This window comes from Dromiciops gliroides, chromosome 3 (assembly GCF_019393635.1).
Source record: "Dromiciops gliroides isolate mDroGli1 chromosome 3, mDroGli1.pri, whole genome shotgun sequence".
In the NCBI taxonomy this organism is placed as follows: domain Eukaryota; kingdom Metazoa; phylum Chordata; class Mammalia; order Microbiotheria; family Microbiotheriidae; genus Dromiciops; species Dromiciops gliroides.
This window is the reverse complement of record NC_057863.1, coordinates 488,969,381-488,988,614: the sequence shown is the minus strand read 5'-3', so window position 1 is coordinate 488,988,614 and position 19,234 is coordinate 488,969,381. Positions and strand designations below refer to the sequence as shown.

Genomic DNA, 19,234 nt, shown 5'->3' with positions numbered 1-19,234 from the left:
GATTTTCATCCACATTCTCAGTCCCCTTGTAGGAATTTGTCAAATGACTGGTCAGGATGAGATGTAATTTGGGACTATGGAAATCCTGAAGACATGGAAAGCTAAATTCTTTAAGAAGCTATAAGGGAAGGGGGCAACTAGGTAGCACAGTGGATCAAGCACTGGTCCTGGATTCAGGAGGACCTGGGATACTTGACACTTACTGGCTGTGAGACCCATGGCAAGTCGCTTGACCTTCATTGCCCCCCCCCCCAAAAAACAAACAAAGATACTATAAGGGAGTTGGTAAGGACATTCAGGAACACAATTCTGCCAGGTACTATTGCTGTTGCTGATGATTTTATAGGAAGAGTTTTGGATTATTAAACTTAAGTCTCTATTTACATATGTGGGGGTGGGGTGGGGAAGGAGTAGAGCAAATGGTAAAAAGCACAAATTCTATGACCTTTGGTCAATAAATGAAATCAGTCTTATTTTACATAAATATAGTAGACAGAGAGCTGGCCTAAGAGCCAAGGACAACTTGAGTTCCAAGTTTCATTTCAAACACTTATTAGCTGTGTGACCCTGAGCACTTAACCTCAGTGCCCCAGATAACTCTTAATATTCTAAGTTACAGAGGATGTGCTGACTTATACTGCTAAAAGAAATTCCTCAGTGGGAGTTTCTTATTCCAATGAAATCACAAAAGCAGTCTCTACTTCCAGTCCCTAAGAGCTACTCAGATTTGTTAAGGATTGGGAGTATTCAGTTAATAAGACAATAATTTGCTGGGGTCTTTTATGGAGGTAAGGGTGGCAAATGGAGAGTAGCCGCTTCACTTCTTAATGAAGATAAAGGTGACTTTATGGGAATTGCATAACTCTTAAGCCGAAAGGGACCTAAATGATTAAATAAGTCCAACTTCCTCATTTAACAAATGGGGAAATGAAGACCCAGAGAGGTTATTGGGCCTTGCTCAATATCAATCACACAGCCAGTTAATGTCAGAGCTGGGACCCAAACCTAAGCTTCCTGACTAATGTTTGGTGCTCTTTCCACAACAACTTATTGCTTTTTTGTTAAATTAAGGAATGAAATTTTTCTAAAAGCTCCTTGTGAACTGGGAGCTGTCACAACAGTTTCATAGGGCTGGAGAGAAAATCCTTTGAGGAAAGCTTTTTGTTAAGTTTCAAGTGGGACCAATCCCTTTCACCTGCTAAGGTTAAGTGGCCGTGGGTCTTCTGCATTAGGACAGAGAATGCTCAGGTGCCTATTTACTATATAGGCCCATATCTTGTTAAGTTCAGCAATTCGAGTGGGAAAGAGCCCCTCAGCAATGAACAGCTAATCTCTTCAATTGGGGAACCACAGACCTACGCTGAAGACTTAAGCAATTCTATACAATTGCTCCTACAAGAATATATTCTACTTTAGACACCAAAAGACAGGAATAGAACTCAAACAGCTTCATCATGTCACTAAACAAATCCTACCCCCCCCCAAAGTTATCTGTCCCCAGTGCCTCACAGTGGCACTGAGGTGACTCTGGGTTCTTAATGGTGCTGCACAAGCAGATGGTCAGTTCTGGCTGGTTCCACTGAGATGGTCTTGGCTACAGGTCGGGTGACAGATTGCATGTTTGTTGTGGAAAGAGCAGTCATTCCAAAGAAATTCGGACAGTTTGGTCACTAGGTGCATCATTTCTTTTTGGCCATGGTAACAGGAACACTTTGGAGGGACTTTTGACAAAAGGGAAGGGGCACTCACATGGATAAAACACGTATCTTTTGATGTACTTATCTGATACCGCATTTCTATCTGTTTATTTATCAATCTATCCATTCATTCATTTCCTTTTTTCACATTTTTTATAGTCACAAATCCCTCTCTCTATATCTACATAGTCCAGCAAAACAAATTCCCACATTAGCCATTTCTGTCTGTTTATTTATCAATCTATCCATTCATTCATTTCCTTTTTTCACATTTTTTATAGTCACAAATCCCTCTCTCTATATCTACATAGTCCAGCAAAACAAATTCCCACATTAGCCATGCCCCAACACATGTCTCCCTCTACATTTATTTATTTATTTATTTATTCATTCATTCATTCATTCATTTTTGGTGAGGCAACTGGGGCTAAGTGACTTGCCCAGGGTCACACAGCTAGTAAGTGTCAAAGGTTTGAGGCCAGATTTGAACTCAGGTCCTCCTGAATCCAGGGTCGGTGGTTTACCACTGTGCCACCTAGCTGCCCCTACATTTTAAATATAAGTAACACAGACAACTCATCTGACCAACACAGAATGCACTTCTGCTACTCTAGAAATGGCAATACCTTAAAAGAAGGTAACATTGGTCAGTGCTAATCCTTGGCTCTGGAGTCAGAGGACTCGAGATTCAAACTCAGAACTGACACTACATGTGTGATATTGGGCAAACCTCTTAAATTTCCCTGTGTCTCAATTTCCTTATCCATAAAAATGAAGGGACTTGATAGATGGATTCTGAGGTCCCTCCCACTAGATTCATTAATGCCAAAAATTTTTCTTTGGGTATGATTTTAAAATCCATTCCCTAGAGGATACTAACTCAATAGGTAGTAGTTCCTTTCCTTATTTTTAGTTCTCACATTGTTTCTTTTTTTCATTTTATTTTCTAATTAACCCTTATTTTCTCTCCAAACCACTCCCACCCAGGGGACGTGTGTGTGTGTGTGTGTGTGTGTGTGTGTGTGTGTGTGTGTGTGTGTGTGAGAGAGAGAGAGAGAGAGAGAGAGAGAGAGAGAGAGAGAGAGAGAGAGAACCCCTTGTAACAAATATGCACAATCAGATAAATCTAATTTCCACAGTGTCCATGTCAAAACCACTTCTGTCAGGAAATGGGCAGCACACCATCAGAGCATCATCAGTCCTCTGGAATCACATTGTTTCCAGCATGATGGAAGGAATACCAATGGTTTAAAATGAAAATTAAGAAAGAATAAATAACATGAAAAAAAGCAAATAAAAACTTAGGCCCATTCCAACCGATCCACATTTACTACTTTTAAAGGGCAGGGGATCATTCCATACTAAAAAACTCACATTTCTTCTACTAGAACATAAGGGGGATGGGGTAGGGAGAAAGAAGAGGTCAAATTTTCCTGTTTACCAAGTATTTGATCAAATGATCCTCATAAACCAGAATGACATTCCTTTTTTACTGACCTTCAGCTGGGTTTCTGTGGGAGTTGGGGCCAGGAAAGGGGGTTGCCCCACTAGCATTTCAAAGAGGATCACACCAACACTCCACCAGTCACAGAGCTGAGTATACCCTAAAAGGTGAGATGAATAAAAGTCACTCTCAGTTAACAATCACAGGCATAGTGCTTATCACTCAGAAATTTTGTGACACATCAGTCTCTCCCTGAAACCCTAAGGGCCAAGAAGGCTGGGTTCAAGTATTTTTAATATGGTTTGTACAGGGACCGAGTGTCCCACTATGCGCAAAGACCTAAGCAACTTTGGCAGGGGTATCTAAAAGTTTAAGATATGCTCTCTGGTTCCACAAAGCTTACAATCTTTTTTTTTTTTTTTTTTAGTGAGGCAATTGGGGTTAAGTGACTTGCCCAGGGTCACACAGCTAGTAAGTGTTAAGTGTCTGAGGCCAGATTTGAACTCAGGTACTCCTGACTCCAGGGCCGGTGCTCTATCCACTGCGCCACCTAGCCGCCCCCTCTTACAATCTTTTTGAAGAGAAATTATATACCCATCAGTCAGTCAATAAACATTTATTATGTGCCAGGCACTGTGCTAAGTGCTAGGAATAGAAAAAAGGCAACAGAGAGTCCCTCTAGGAACTTACAATGTAATGGGGGAGAACAAGAAGCAATACATAGAGGGAGAGCTAGAGAGTGAGATAGAGAGATCAGGCACTTAAATGAAAAAATTTTTTAAATTTAATTGAATCAGATCAGGAAGTTACTATTACTGTGAGCAGAGTAATAGAGACTTATACGACCTCATGCTGAAGCAGCTATTAAAACGATCTTCAGAATCATGGGGTAGTAGTACTAGAGTAATGCTTTCTGCCCTGTGGCTCTCAACAAATAGCAGCTGATAACAAGATTATCTGGAGTCACAAAACAGGTAGGGCTCAGCTTGGTAGCTTGGGCCACAGAAAGGCAGAAAAAAGTTTAGAACTTGACAATGTGTGACTTAAAGTCAAGGGGTCAAGCAGAAGGCTGCAATACTCCCCATGTACTAGAACCACACTAAAATGTACCTGGGAAATATTCAACAAAATAAATAAATATATAACAGAACATAGATAATATTAATAAGTGATTTTAAAAGTCAACATTTAGCCCACAGAGATCCTTATTGTCCCCCATTTCTGTCTGAGCTTGATGCTGCTGACTTAAAGCATATAGTGGTGGTCACAGCACTGGACTTGCCTATAACTGTTATTAGATGTGGTTAGGTGCCTCAGAAGCTCACCTGTTTATTTTGTGGGTCTCGCACGAAAGCAATCATCAGAAATGCAGCTTGGTATCATGGAGAGAGCATTGCACTTGAATTTGAATTCTGCTTCGGTAACTGCTAAGCTATGTAATTAACTCTAGGCAAATCACTTTGCCTAGTGATTTGGCCAATTACAAAAGGCTTTCTTACTCTCAACTGAGATAATTTATTATTAATGCAGATATAGGAGGAAAGATCTATCACAGCACCAAATTTGTCTTCTGACTTTGTTGTCAAAATAAAAAAATTAAGTTTTAGGATTATTCCTTTTATACTATTGACTGATCCATCTACCTCACCCAATGCTTCATTCATTATAAAGCAGAAACTAGAAAGAGACAACCAAGACAACTCAACTGTGGAGACCACCATACTTTCCTATTAATTAGGCCATGGCTTCATTAAGACAGACACAGGTGGACAAGTGTATTTCCTGCAAGAAATGTTCCACTGGAGGCTTGAAAACCATTCAGGATTTAAGAGCTTTCAAAGAACAACTGACATTTAGGGCCATGCTTACCCACCAACCCAGTGGAGTTTTTGAACATTCAAGGCAAAAGAAATTCTGAAGTTTATACCTTTACGAAGGAGAACTTCAGGGGCAATGTAGTTTGGAGTTCCAACAAGTGAATGTGCCAAACATCTCTGATGCTGCTTTTTAGCTCTTTGCTCTAGGGTCTTTAGTCTGTCTCCACATCGACAATTTGATACATCATCCCAGAGGTCACTAGGTTCCATGCTATCCTGTCTGATGTGACTCCCTTTTGCAGAGAAAAAGGGAAAAAAATTGTTTGTTTTTTTTTTTTAAAACAACCTGATATAAACAGCATAAAACAGGAAGGGGGTTTAAAACAGCCTTGATAAATCCAAGAATTAATCCTCATAAAAGTTAAATCCTTAGACTTAAGTCCTAAAGTTAAATTAAAGAGATATAAGAAGAGCACGATTAGCTAGATAACTAGAGCAGGAAAGCAGATGGAGAATCATAGTAACCCACTGGCTTGCATGGATTTAGCCACCTATTATCTCCAATGTTTCAAGTTCAAGAGATCTTGGTCCTTTAGTAGATGCCATCATAAGTTGTTATGGCCCAAAACTTATCACCTATGGACAATCTTCTGGGGATCCTACCAGAAGGCAGTGATATTTTCTGGTGACACTGGCTAGTCTTGTCCTTCAATGACGGATGCACAATCCACCATCAGGCTTGCATCTGGAGTCTTACCAACTTGGTTAGGGCCTGCCTGACCTTGTACTCTCTGCCATGGCTTTTGAGAGCCCAGGATCACCTCCATGCCATAATGAGAGGCTAGGCTAGGATTTCCTTATTGTTCATTTAAAGAACAACATGATCCTGGGACATACATAAAAAAATTATGTATAACAGCCAAGGAGGAGACAAAAACTAAAGCAGAAAAACAAATTTCAGTGACTTGTTTTCAAAGTACTTTCATGGCACTTGCAGAACTTTTGTTCTTAGAGCTCTTTAAAGATAGGATAGACAGGGAGTTTCCAGCTTAGCCTCTGCAAAGCATCTTCAAGGTGTCTTTAATAAGGACATGAGCATCATAAAATTCTCAAAAAAAAATTCACTTTAACTGAAAAAATAGCAAACCAATATTAATTACATGGCAGGCAGAACATTTAGGTAGTGAAAGATAGAAACATATAAACAAAAAAATAGGGTGTTGAGAGTCCAAAACAGCCAAGATTCGAAATTAATAATGATAATTTAAATGAAGAGTTATTTAACCTTTTTTTTTTTGGTCATGGACTGTCTGTCCCTGTCCCTCCCTCTCCCAATGTACCCTTGGTAGTCTGATGAAAGCTATGCACTCCTTGGAATATTTTAATGTTTTAAAATAAAATACACAAGATCACAATAGTTATAAAATATTTTTTTTAAAAACCCATGAATTAAAAAATCCCAGATTAAGAACCCCTGACCTAGAAGACTTAATCCACAATATGAGTAAACACAATACCTTTCTGGTAGTATTTGGAATTGTGAGTCCATCTGAATCCAGTGCAGAGCCCAAAATCAGTCAGTTTGATGTGACCATCATGATCTATCAAAATGTTATCTGGCTTGATGTCTCTGTGAATAAAGCCCATCTTATGGACACTCTCTATGGCCAAAGTCAATTCTGCAATATAAAACCTGGCCAGGTGCTCAGGAAAGACCTCCATCCTTATGAGCAGGCTCATCATGTCCCCACCAGGGATGTAGTCCATCACAAAATACAGGTTGTCTTTGTCTTGGAAGGAGTAGTAGAGTTTAACCACCCACTCGTTGTCGGCCTCTGCCAATATATCCCTTTCTGCTTTGACGTGAGCCACCTGGTTACGATTTAGAACGTCCTTCTTCCTCAGCGTTTTCATGGCGTACAGGGCATGAGTATCTACTTTGAAAGCAAGGCAAACCTCTCCAAAAGCACCAATCCCCAAGGTCTTAATTTTTACAAACATAGATTTGTCCATTTTGGCCCTCTTCAGCCTGTTGTAGTTGGATTCCTTCTGGTAGAGGATCTTCCTCATCTGTTCTTGTTCAGCTTCACAGAGACCAGCCTTCGGCAGGGAAGAAATAACGAGAAAGTCATATTAAAGGACATACAAAATGGGACATGAAGTATAAGAACAAACTAAGCATACATCAGAAGTTAGGTTTCTGATTCATAGAGTGATACAGAAAATTAAGTCCATTTTACTCTACGGAAGACGATAATGATTGACTCCTTTTTTCCTCACATACCCCAGTCTAACACTGCAGAAACTTTAGAATTCAAAAGACAACAGAAACATTAAATTCTTTCTCTTATTTGTTTATAGACTCTCCAAAACCAAGGAAAACTCCTAAAATGACTATGGTTGCGTTAAAACTAAAGTCTCTGGGAAATGTGCCATGAACTACCTGAAAACTTTGAGAGCTTGTTAATATTTTAATAGCTATGGGAAAAAAGAAAGAAAAGATGACTAATTCAACGAAGCTGTCAGCTTCCAGAGACAGTAGATAGTTTTTGCTAATTATAAATGCCACAATTTTTTAATGAATGATGACCTTCCAGAGCCTCTCAGCATCAGCTGGTAAATTACACTTAAAGTATGATTTATTGAGATTGCATGTGGATGACACACATCAATACTGGGTATATAATATATATTATCTTTCTAATTTTTCAAACTTCTATGCTAGAACACCACAAACCTTACTTTTTTAGTCCTTTGAAACATTAACAAAATACATCGGTAGTATTGTCCTTTTTGTTACCCTAAGAGAACAACATTTAAGCCATCGAGCCTTTGCTAGAAGACTTTTAGTGAGGGAAAACTCACTATTTCTTGGGACAGTGCATTCCAGTGTTGGAGAGCTCTGTTAGGAAATTTTTCCTGACATCAAACCTAAATGTGACTCTTTGAAGCTTCCACCTGGGGCCCCTAGTTCTGTTCTCTGGGGCCAAGCAGAGCAAGTTTGAATTTTTTTTCCAGATGGCAGCCCTTGGAGATGGCTATTTATCCCCACTAAGGCCATGTTTCATGACATGTGTCAGATACATTTCTAGTCCCTTGACCTCCACTGTCCTGCTCTATTACTACTGACATAAAACTAAATTTAAGGACATATGTATGTATATGTATGTGTATGTGCATATAAGTACATATAGGTATAAAAAGAAATTACTTTAGCCATTTCTTGCTCCAATTGCAATCGTCTGTTAATCTTCTGCTGGTAGGTTTTTAAGACATTCTCCACATGCTGCTCCATATAGAACTTAAAAGCAAAAGGGGAGTAACTCTTAATCCGAGATTCTCTCTTCTCTTCATCTTTGCTGTTCTTACGAACAGGGACAGGAGAAGTTTGGATTTGCTTTATATCCTTCCCTGGCTTTTCCACTTTGGAATTCTTGCTGCTTTTGTCATTTCTCTCAGCACTGTCCTCAGCCTGACTGCTTACTGAGTTAGGAACCCCTCGAAGGCTCTGTTCCACCCCCACACAAAGGCTATTTATGTCAAACTGCTCTGAACTATTTGGAAGGAGCAAGTGCTTGGGATATGGAGGTGGTGGGCACCTTGGCTCCTGAGTGCCATAATCAACATCCAGTGGGTAAGCATTTGGGCTTCCCTTTGGGAGAGGGTGCTGCTCCATCATTTCTAAGCCTTCCACAGCTGGTGTCTTTGGGGGAAGCCAGGCAGGATGCGATGGCCCTACGGCTGTCTGAGGCTCTGGCCTCATGACTCTTACGCTCTTCACCGGATGCAGGATATGGGCAGATGTGACAGCTGTGATGGTATTGGGGGAAGGGATAGAGGCATCCGTTTTGTTGGCAGGTCCTGTCCTAATGGACACAGCCACTGGTGGCTGCTGGTGGTTGTTGAATGAGTTAGTTCTACTTGGTACGTGGCTGTCAGGCCGGAATGAGACGTGCGGTCGAGGGGAAGCCTCCAGGGTTGGGTTTTGTAAAGAATCCCGTCGTGACAGAGTAGATGACTGCCAACCCTGGACTGCAGGGTTGTTCATGTCATACAAGTCCATGTTCAGGCTGTTTCTAGATGGGGTGATGAGACTCTGCGGTGGGTTGTCTGAAAAGTCATTAGCAAATGCCGGACTCCGGGCGGCTATCATGTGCATCTGGTGAGAAGAGGGGCTGCTCTGCTTATGATGAGAATGTGCCAGGTACAGGCTTGTTGCTGCTGGCTGAAATGTGTGCCCAGAATTGTTCTGGACCACTTGCCCTTTACTTGGAAGGTTGGCATACCCTCCGTCTTGTTGCATCTTGTTTTGAAAAGACGGGCTGCGCTGGATGCCATAGCCCAGCGGTTCTCCCTGTACTGTCATATGTGGCCTGCCATAGTGTGGGCCGTTTGAACTGTGAGAGGGCTGGAGCTGCAGGGCCTGGCTGCTGTGATTAGCAACTGGATAATTAATGCCCGGAGCCTCCAGATTGGCAGAATAGGCTTTGGACTGGTGCTGATGGCTACCAGGTGTGTTATGAGGGTTGACCCCTAGAGGCCTCGGTCCTACAGGAGTCAGAGCCGAAGGCTGGGGAGCAGAGAGCAGATAATCCATGTACTGCCTGGGCACATCACTCAGCATGTTTGCTCCTTCTACTCCAAAGCCTGTCCCTTCATAGGCTGCACTACTGATGTGATAGGATGGAAAAGATTCACTTGTTCCTTCAAAGCTTGGCCTTCGAGTTACATTATTTGGCACATTTCCTTTTCCTGAGGAGAAAGAACAGAGACACTGCATTAGGAGCTATCTGTTCAACACCTTTTATTTTACTAGCTTTTGGATGCAACCCCCACCATGTGTGAAGATAATCTAAGGAGCCCCTCTGGTTCTTCGATGATGAACCTTCCTTGAAAATAGAGGCAAATGACCCACTTTCCACCACATTGCATCAAGGAGAATTCCAGAGGGGTGCTGATGTGCATTTATTTCCTCCTGCTTCTACCCTAGAAAAGCACAGGAGGTGAAAAGGTAAGAAACTAGAGGTCAAGAAATGGCAATGAAGGGGCAGCTAGGTGGCGCAGTGGGTAGAGCACCGGCCCTGGAGTCAGGAGTACCTGAGTTCAAATCTGGCCTCAAACACTTAACACTTATTAGCTGTGTGACCCTGGGCAAGTCACTTAACCCCAATTGCCTCACTTAAAAAAAAAAAAAAAGAAATGGCAATGAAGAACTGGGCTGAAGAATATGTAAAGGAGACATCAAGGTGGACAGGGAAATAAGGAGGAATGTCTAACACCACTGTGTCTTGTCCAGGAAGCCATGGGAGTAATACTTCCTGTAACCCTTCTTTTATGCATGGTGATGACTAAGATACTTGAAAAATATCATTCCCTCCCTCCCCCCCAATTATGCACTCAAGAAGTTTAAAAGCATTAATGCCTTCTTAAGCAAATGAGGAGGAACTAGTTAACTTTCCAATTATCTATCACCTCTCTTCTCCAAAGTGCCCCTGCCTTGATATAAAGAAAAAATAGGCCCTCCCATTACTGTCATTACTTCTTTCATCCCAGCCCCACTCCCATCCCTTTAATAATGATCTCTGCAATAGCTACAAAAAAACTTAACATCTACCACTCCATATCACTTGGCAAAGGGATGTTGTTGAGTCACAGGGTCTCCATCATGCCTTTGGCAGATACCTTATGGGTAGATACTTTTATTATGCAATGAACCATAGCAGAGAACTACCAATTAAGTGCTAATAAGGACAAGGAGGGGGGAAATCTGACATAGCTTAAGCAAATGAACATATAAGGACTAAATATTCTGGAGCAGAACAGTCAATCCAACTTGACAGCAGTCTTGCAGTTCCAAATCCAGTACTTTCCCCCCCTCATTATGATCTTGTCTTCTATTTCCTTTGGTAGGCTCAAATGTGGGTAAAAGTATTTATGCACTGGGGGCAGCTAGCTGGCACAGTGGATAGACCACCAGCCCTGGAGTAAGGAGGACCTGAGTTCAAATTTGGCCTCAGACACTTGACACTTACTTGCTATGTGATACACAATTTTAAAAAGTATGCATCCAACTACACACATCATACTTCAGCTACAGTTTTCTTATACATAATATGAAAATTATTATTTGTACTTGAAAAACTCATGAGTAGGCCGTCACTGGTTTGCTAAGGAGTACCATCCAAGGATTTTAAGTAATAATGAACCAATTTTTAATTTGGGGGGGGGGGTGGAGAAGAAAGCAGTCATTTAATCACTCAGTATAAGGCAAATAAGTTGCTGTGACACAAAGAAATATGAAACAAAAATGATCCAAACAACCTGAAATTATCAAGCAAGATGTTTCTTCCCTTTGGGGCTTCCCTTTAAACCAGGTATTAGCATAACAAGATTGTTACACATATTATGGAACACATCCTCTTTGTTAGTAGAAATCTTAAAATTCCCCAAACTGCTGGGGACAAATCCTTGTGATTTTTCTCACACCATCACACAAATCAAATTTTGCCCAGGGTCTTTCATAACCTCCCTGAAATTCAGCCAACAAAACTGTAAGCAATTTCTTTCATGCATAGTTTCTTCATCAGTCACCATGGCTTTTAAAAGTTTCATCTTAAAGATTGCCAAATATATCAAAGTTTCATTACCTGAGAAGCATGGAAATCAGGTGTCTCCTGCTGGGAAATAGATGTGATATATACAGCCAAGTAAGTATAAAGCACCTATGTCCTATTTATCTTCCTCATCCTTCAGGATAGCAAATCACTAATCACTAATATTCAGAATAACGGTAGCCTGTCAGTCAATGTCCCTGAACCCACATGGGAGAAAAGAGATTTAACAACTCAAAAAATCCCTCTCACTTTTCTGATGCAAATTTTAAATATTTCCTGGATTTTCTATTCTTTCTGTAAAGAAAGACATCAGGTATACTCTGCCACTTTTTTGGGTATAAATAGGCCATCTTGGCTGAGAGGCTGAGGATTGCAATGTGTTTTGCTTTTTTTCTATTCTCTCACCTCCTGGTAATAATAACTCTGTTAGGGATACTCATCTGAATAAATTTGGGATTGGGGCAGGTAGGTGGCACATTCGACAGAGCACTGGCCCTGAAGTTGGGAGGACTTGAATTCAAATCTCACCTCAGACACTCACTAGCTATGTGAGACTGGGTTAGTCACTTAATCCCAATTGCCTTAAACATCTGGCACCATCTCCAGTAGTCCTATCTTGCCATTGGATACAGAAGCTCTGGAGGAGAGATTGAGGTTGGTGACCTTGCACAGTCCTGCCTTGCTTAAATCCAATTCACTACAAGTTATGACATCACCCTGATGCCATGGTCCTCTTTGAGAACAAGGGACAAACAACAAATTTGGAATTGTAACATGGTCTCTGGTGCTCTGCCATGGAAAATCCCTCAAATATGGATAGTCACAGACAAATGAGAGGAACAGAGAAGTTCACATCTGTGAAGAGTTTTTGACCAAGCAAAAGAAAGAGATCACAGGAGATAAAATGTACAATTTTTACTACATAAAATTAAAAAGGTTTTGCACAAACAAAATAAAAGAAGTTTAAATTGAGGGCAAACTAGGAAAAAACCAACTTTTCAGCAAGTTTCTTTGATGACAGGTCTATATCCAAGATATATTGGGAACTGATTCAAATATATAAGAATGAGAGCCATTCCCCAAAAGATAAATGGTAAAAGGATATGAACAGGTAATTCTTAAAAGAAAAGCAAGCTATTAACCACCATTTGAAAAAATCCTCTAAATCACTAATAATAGGTAGAATTTACAAAGCACTTAAAGGTTTGTAAAAGTGCTTTACATCTAGGTGGATTTGTCCCTCACAAAATCATTGTGAGGGAGGTGCTATTATTATCCTCACTTTACAGATGAAAGAACTGAGGCACAGAAAAGTGTCCCCAGGGTCACAAAGCTACTAAATGCTTAAGGCAGGCTTTGAACTCCAGTTTTCATAAATCCAACTCTATTATGCCACTTAGCTACCTCCTAATATAGGAGAAAATGGGAAAAAACGACATATTGACAAAGATGACAAAAAAGAAGGGCTATGGGAGAACAAACAAACACAACACATGGTAGAGCTGAAAATTTGGTCCACATTCTGGAAAGCAATTTGGAGCTCTACCCAAAAAGTCAATAAGCTGTGAACACCCCTGGATCCAGCAATATCACTACTAGGAACATACAGGGCATCCTGTAGTTATCTGAACATGGTTTCAAGAGCCTACTGTTAAAATTTCAGAGTAGGCATTTATTTAAATTACAGAAATCAACAATGCTATAAATCAGGGACTGATTATTTTTCTGATTATCTGGACTTAAGAAAGTTTTTTTTTGCAATGAGGGTTAAGTGACTTGCCCAGCGTCACACAGCTAGTAAGTGTCAAGTGTCTGAGGCTGGATTTGAACTCAGGTCCTCCTGAATCCAGGATCAGTGTTTTATCCATTGTACCACCTAGCTGCCCTTGGACTCGAGATTAAACTTTAAAATGTGTGCACACATTCCACTCACACTTCCACTAAGCATTTATGAGCATACTTCTAGGCATATAAGCCAAAGTAATGAAAGAGGAAAAGAACCCATAAGTGCAAGAATATTCATAAAAGCACATTTTGTTGTATCAAAGAATCAAGAACTAAGGGGTGCCCATTAATTGGGGAACAGTCAAAGAAATTATAGTATATGAATGTAATGGAATATTATCATGCCTTTAAACAGGGCATAGAAGATAGTGAGAGAAACCCGGAAAGATTTTTGTCATCAAAGAATGAAGTAAATAGAAGCAAAAGAACAATTTATTACTACTACAATATTGTAAAGAAAAACAACTTTGAAAGACTTGAGTGCTCTAATCAATTCAATGATCATTCATAACTCCAGGACTGATTAAGCATGCTTCTCATCTTCTAAGGGAGGTGATGGATTACAGGTTGATAATGAAACATACATTTTTGTTAACGAGCAATGTATGAATTTATTTTGCTTGACTATGCTTACGTGTTACAAGGGAGAGTTTAATAAAAATTGGAAGGATCAAGTGGTACAAAAAAAGCAAAGAAAGAAGAATGTCAATAAAGCATTGAAAAGAATGAACAGAGGAGAATAGAAGAAAATTCACAAGGAAGACAAAGACAAGCAGAATAGTTTTGAAATTAATATATATATATGTATATACACACATGTATATAAAATGTATGGTATTCTTTTCAAAAAGGAAATAAGCAGGGTGTAATGTAGATTTAGTATTTATCTGCAATTCTCTTTTTCTGTTCTTTGCACATGGGAATGTTCATGTTTGTATTTCCCAATTTCAGAAAAACAAATAAAAATGTTTACGAATCCATTGATGACAGGCCCTTCGCCCCCAAAGCAACCCCACATTTAAAACACAAAGCTCTTTTCTTCAGATAAAATACAAGAATCCTGCGCTCACCTGAGGAGGTCTGCTTAATGACCCTCACAATCTGCTCATTTCTCGGATCCACATAGCCCATTTTACTAATGTATTCCAGAGCAGCTTCAATGTTTTTACTGCCAGTTTGTTTGAGTGCTCTTATCGCCATCTCCTGGAACAAAAGGAAAAGCAAATATCAATCAGTGAGAAATGTGAAGTCTGACGTCATCTTTTTACAAAACCCCTTTAATGGGATTTAATTCCTGGCTCTGCCCTCATTTTTGCACTGTGACTTTCAACCTTCACCTTCTGTTGTTTTTAGTTCCATCCTAAGTACAATTATAGTGAATTCATACAGTAATGACTTACATTTAAAGGAGACTTTAAGAATTATGAAACACTTTCCTCTCACACACTGTGAAATATGTAGAACAAGTATTATCTCCATTTTAGAGATGAGTAAACTGAAGATGAGAGAGGTCCATGTAACACAAAGAGTAAGCTTGGGGCTTCTAACTCCAAATTCAGTACTTTTTGGACTATATTTAAACGCTTCTCAATAAATACAACTGACCACACAAATTACAACAAACCTATTTGTACATGTGTACATTTCATACTAAAATAAACCACAACAAATTAGCCTTGTACCCAAGTCCCCAAAGGCAAAGTAAGTCCTATTTTTTGGCTGGGAGGCACATGAATTTATAAACTTAATGGCAGCAAAGGCTAGTGGAAATTCTCAGAGTGGGCATTCTCAGAGTCAAAAGATTTGTGTCTAGATAACTAATCTTTTTCTATCTCTGTATTTCCAGTTGTGAAATGGGGGTTCCTTAAGACCCAGTTCACACACATATCTTGATGATACTTGTGGCCATATATTTGAAACAGTTTTGTGTTCTTTAGAAGATAGATACTATATAATCCCTAGGTAATCTTATTTTTAAAAGTCAGATTTAGCACAGAATATTCAAATCACATAATAAAATTCATTTAAACTCTGATAATGTATGACAGTAACACTCCACTTTTATGGAGTCAAATCTGTAGTCATTTCAACTTTCCTAAACATAGTTATGAACCAGAAAGTAAATGTAAAAGCCTCTGGATTGTTGAAATAGCCAATTCTATGCAACTGTATTCCATGAGAGAAGACCTCAGGTTTCACTCTGAGCTCAATATAATTTATATACGATTCCCACAAGCTACAATCATCTGGTTTTGCTAGTATACAGAAGATAGGCAGCAAATTAGAAGGTGGTGACAACAGAGAGCCTGACTGAGAAGACATAAACTATACACATACTTATAAGAATTTTTAAAAGTATGGTATGGGGACGGCTAGGTGGCGCAGTGGATAGAGCACTGGCCCTGGAGTCAGGAGTACCTGAATTCAAATCCGGCCTCAGACACTTAACACTTACTAACTGTGTGACCCTGGGCAAGTCACTTAACCCCAACTGCCTCACTAAAAAAACCAAAACAAACAAACAAACAAAAATAGAAGTATGGTATGTTGAAGCCATTTAACACTGGGGTAAGTAATCTCTACAAGGATGCCTCAAGACCCTGAAGTCATTAGAGTATTATAAGACAACTTCTCAGTGCCTCAGGTCCCTCATCTGTAAAATAAAAGGGTTGGAGACTAGATGGCCTCGGAGGTTCCTTTCAGCTTTGCTTCTATGATCCTTGTTGGTTTTTGTTTTTTGTATTTTGGAGGGGCAATGAGAGTTAAGTGACTTGCCCTGGGTTACACAGCTAGTAAGTGTCAAGTGTATGAGGTCGGATTTGAACTTAGGTTCCCCTGAATCCAGGGTGAGGGCTTTATTCACTGTGCCACCTAGCTACCCTCTATGATTCTTTAATGCTCAGTATGATGATCCCAAGTTAAGGAAAAATAAATACTTGATGTACCCTCTTTAAGAAGGTAGGAGGGGCAGCTAGATGGCGCAATGGATAGAGCACCGGCCCTGGATTCAGGAGTACCTGAGTTCAAATCCGGCCTCAGACACTTAACACTTACTAGCTGTGTGACCCTGGGCAAGTCACTTAACCCCAATTGCCTCACTAAAAAAACAAACAAACAAAAAGAAGGTTAGGGAAATGTAGACTCTTATTTTAGAGAATTTTCTTTTAAAATGGTTAAAATTTGTTTCCCTGCTTAAAATGTTAAGCTTCAATTATCTAGAAAAATCACTTATGTGGAAAGTTATTATATTTATCTCTAAGTATAGATGAATACATAAGTATATTCATAAATTATAAAATATAGAATTATATATATTTATGTATCCTAGATAAATGAGATGTGATGTCCTATAAGTGATTATAGGAGCAAATACTAAAGAGTTCTTTCCCATATTGGAAGAAGGAACAGTAGTGAAAAGGTGGCTTTATTTCAGGTTTGTTCAGTACAGGCTGAACAATGAAGTCATCAATTTAGCCCTAGCACCACTATACTAGACCCCTAGGTCTTAAAATATGCAACTAGGTGGCACAGTGGATAGACTGCCGGCCCTGAAGTCAGGAAGACTCATCTTTGTGAGTTCAAATCTGGCTTCAGACATGCTTCTCAAAAGAGAAGTGAAACTCTGGTGAGTTTTACTAAACTGGAAAGGCTTTGAGTATAGGCTCCATTATAAATAATGGTTCAAGGACCAGCCTAGCTAGCTATTAGAGTTATTGGCCACCAAATGATAATCTGCTTGTGCTTATCTGTTTTGATGAAATCAAAGCCCTTTAGAGTTCTGTGTTCTTTCTAAGCACATATTAGTAAGACTATGAAATAGGAAGGGGTAGACAAAAACAAGCCAGACATCAGCAAGAAGCCTAACCAGGTTAAAAAAAAAAGTTGTCACAGATTCCATGATATGGAGGGACTGACTGTATAGTGTATATGTGCATTCTCTTAGCAAAATGGGAGTTGGTTAAGGTATGCTCAGTGAGGGAGAAGGGAATGAATAGAAACCCAAATATCCTATATTTCTTCCTTTAGTATCATAAGGAATGAGATAGTGGTAAGACATCAGAAAAGCACAGTGGCACAGTGGTGGAGGATTCTAAAAGGCTTTTCAAGCAGATTGATATAAAAGGGTATGGAAAGTCAGTGACAGCTTCTGAGGAAGAGCATTCCAGGGTCAAAGAAGGAGGTAAGGATTTCTAAAGTGGCATTTGGACTGAATTTAAAATCTCAGAAGGCAATGAGGGGAAAGCAGAAATAGTTCAAGAGTGAGACGGATACTCATCATTTCACCTGTAAAGAGGTGATACCACTTGCAACCTCCCTACCTCATAAGTATGTTATGCAATGAGATCATGTCTGCAAAGTACTTTCAACATCTTGGAGAGAGACACTACATAAATACAAGATATTTATTATTAAGATAACCTTGTAGCATTCTTTCCCCCTTAAGACTATACTGAAAGATGATCCTTATTCTTTAATCAGAGCTGACTATCCAATCTGTCTCGTCTGAAAATAAGACTAACAAGTTGCTGCCACCTTTCTCACCTTTTCCAGGCAAGCAATCACCACAGTGCATTAATTTGGTTTAATGTTAGATGTTAGCTGAACCGTATCCCCTGGATTCAAAATAAAATCCTTCAGCTAACAACTTAAACCTTTTCACTGTCTAAAGCAGTGGCCTCCCAATTGGGGAGGCCATACACTGACATGGCCATGCACTGACTGACCGTGTACTGACCTCAAGGGATTTGTGAACAACCAATAAGACCCTGGCAAGATGGGCTGTGTTGATCCTCCTTTCAATACTCAATTGTGGGGTTTATCTCTTAACAAAACCAGACTTGCCCTTATCCCCCAAAACACTCTAACTTTGCTGTGCAAGGGCCCGACCTCCCCACTTCTAAGCCCAGATCAACTCCTCAGGATAGTTATAACCTAACCTTAGATTAGGTGCTGGGTTTTGGGCATTCATAGTAGCACTGAGGAAATTACCTTCCCTCCCTACAAGAGCAGAGCAACTCCCTTGTCCTCTAGATCATCTACAGGCTGTGCAAAGATGATTCAAGTAGGGCAGACTCTGAGTTTTGAGACCATGGACTCCCCACTGATTAATCTGTGTGGGACAGAGTCCCATAGTATAAGCAGGTATAACGAGATATTCATCATAGACCTTAGTATATTATTTCCCAAACCCTCTCCTTTCTCAAATTCTTATTATTTTCCAGAGCAATGCCATTCTTCCAGTCACCAGGTTCACAACCTAGGTGTAACCTCTTGACTACTGAAATTGCCAGTTAATTGGTCTCCCTGCCTGAAGTCTCTTCCTTATCTAATCCATCTTCCATTCTGCTGACACAAGAGTTTTTCTAAAGCATAGGACTAACTTCTGTCTGTCCCCTTAGGAACTCCAGGGGCTATATGATGAAATATTATTTCATCTTTATCTCATCCTTTAAAATTTTTATTTTGAGTAAGTTTTATAATATATAATTATTAGTATACTTGTGCATGGATATAATTTATAAATAAGGAACTATATATACACATGAGGGGGTGCTGAAACATTTTAACTGATGGGGCAAGCAATCAAAAAAGTGTGGAGACCACTGATGGAACACACAACTTTATTAATTTGAGCTTTACTTTTGTTTGGAGTCTGGAGAAGGATAACAAAAAGAATCGACATGTGGAAAACACAAATGACAATTTATGTCCACACGGACATTTCAAATCATAAAACCTTTTAACCACACTAATGAGCCAATTTGTTTTTCAAATAAAAGACCATGTTAGTTCAGTCTTGTTCTTTTACCTACAACATGTAATTTACTTGCCAAATAAGTTCAGTCTCTATGTATTCCATCTCAAAAAACTCCATAA

At 39.6% G+C, this 19,234-nt stretch overlaps 1 protein-coding gene across 2 annotated transcripts in view; it reads right to left on the bottom strand.

The window, feature by feature from the left end:
* Positions 1-19,234, bottom strand: part of LATS2 (large tumor suppressor kinase 2) — an 88,302-nt gene that overhangs the window by 3,159 nt on the left and 65,909 nt on the right. For both annotated transcript variants that reach the window (XM_043997585.1, XM_043997587.1), the window contains exons 3-7: positions 14,428-14,560; positions 8,170-9,710; positions 6,476-7,058; positions 5,069-5,251; positions 3,195-3,301 (exon numbers count right to left, since the gene is read on the bottom strand). In XM_043997585.1, the coding sequence (XP_043853520.1) occupies positions 3,195-3,301; positions 5,069-5,251; positions 6,476-7,058; positions 8,170-9,710; positions 14,428-14,560 (2,547 nt within the window). The remainder of the gene's footprint in view (positions 1-3,194; positions 3,302-5,068; positions 5,252-6,475; positions 7,059-8,169; positions 9,711-14,427; positions 14,561-19,234) is intronic.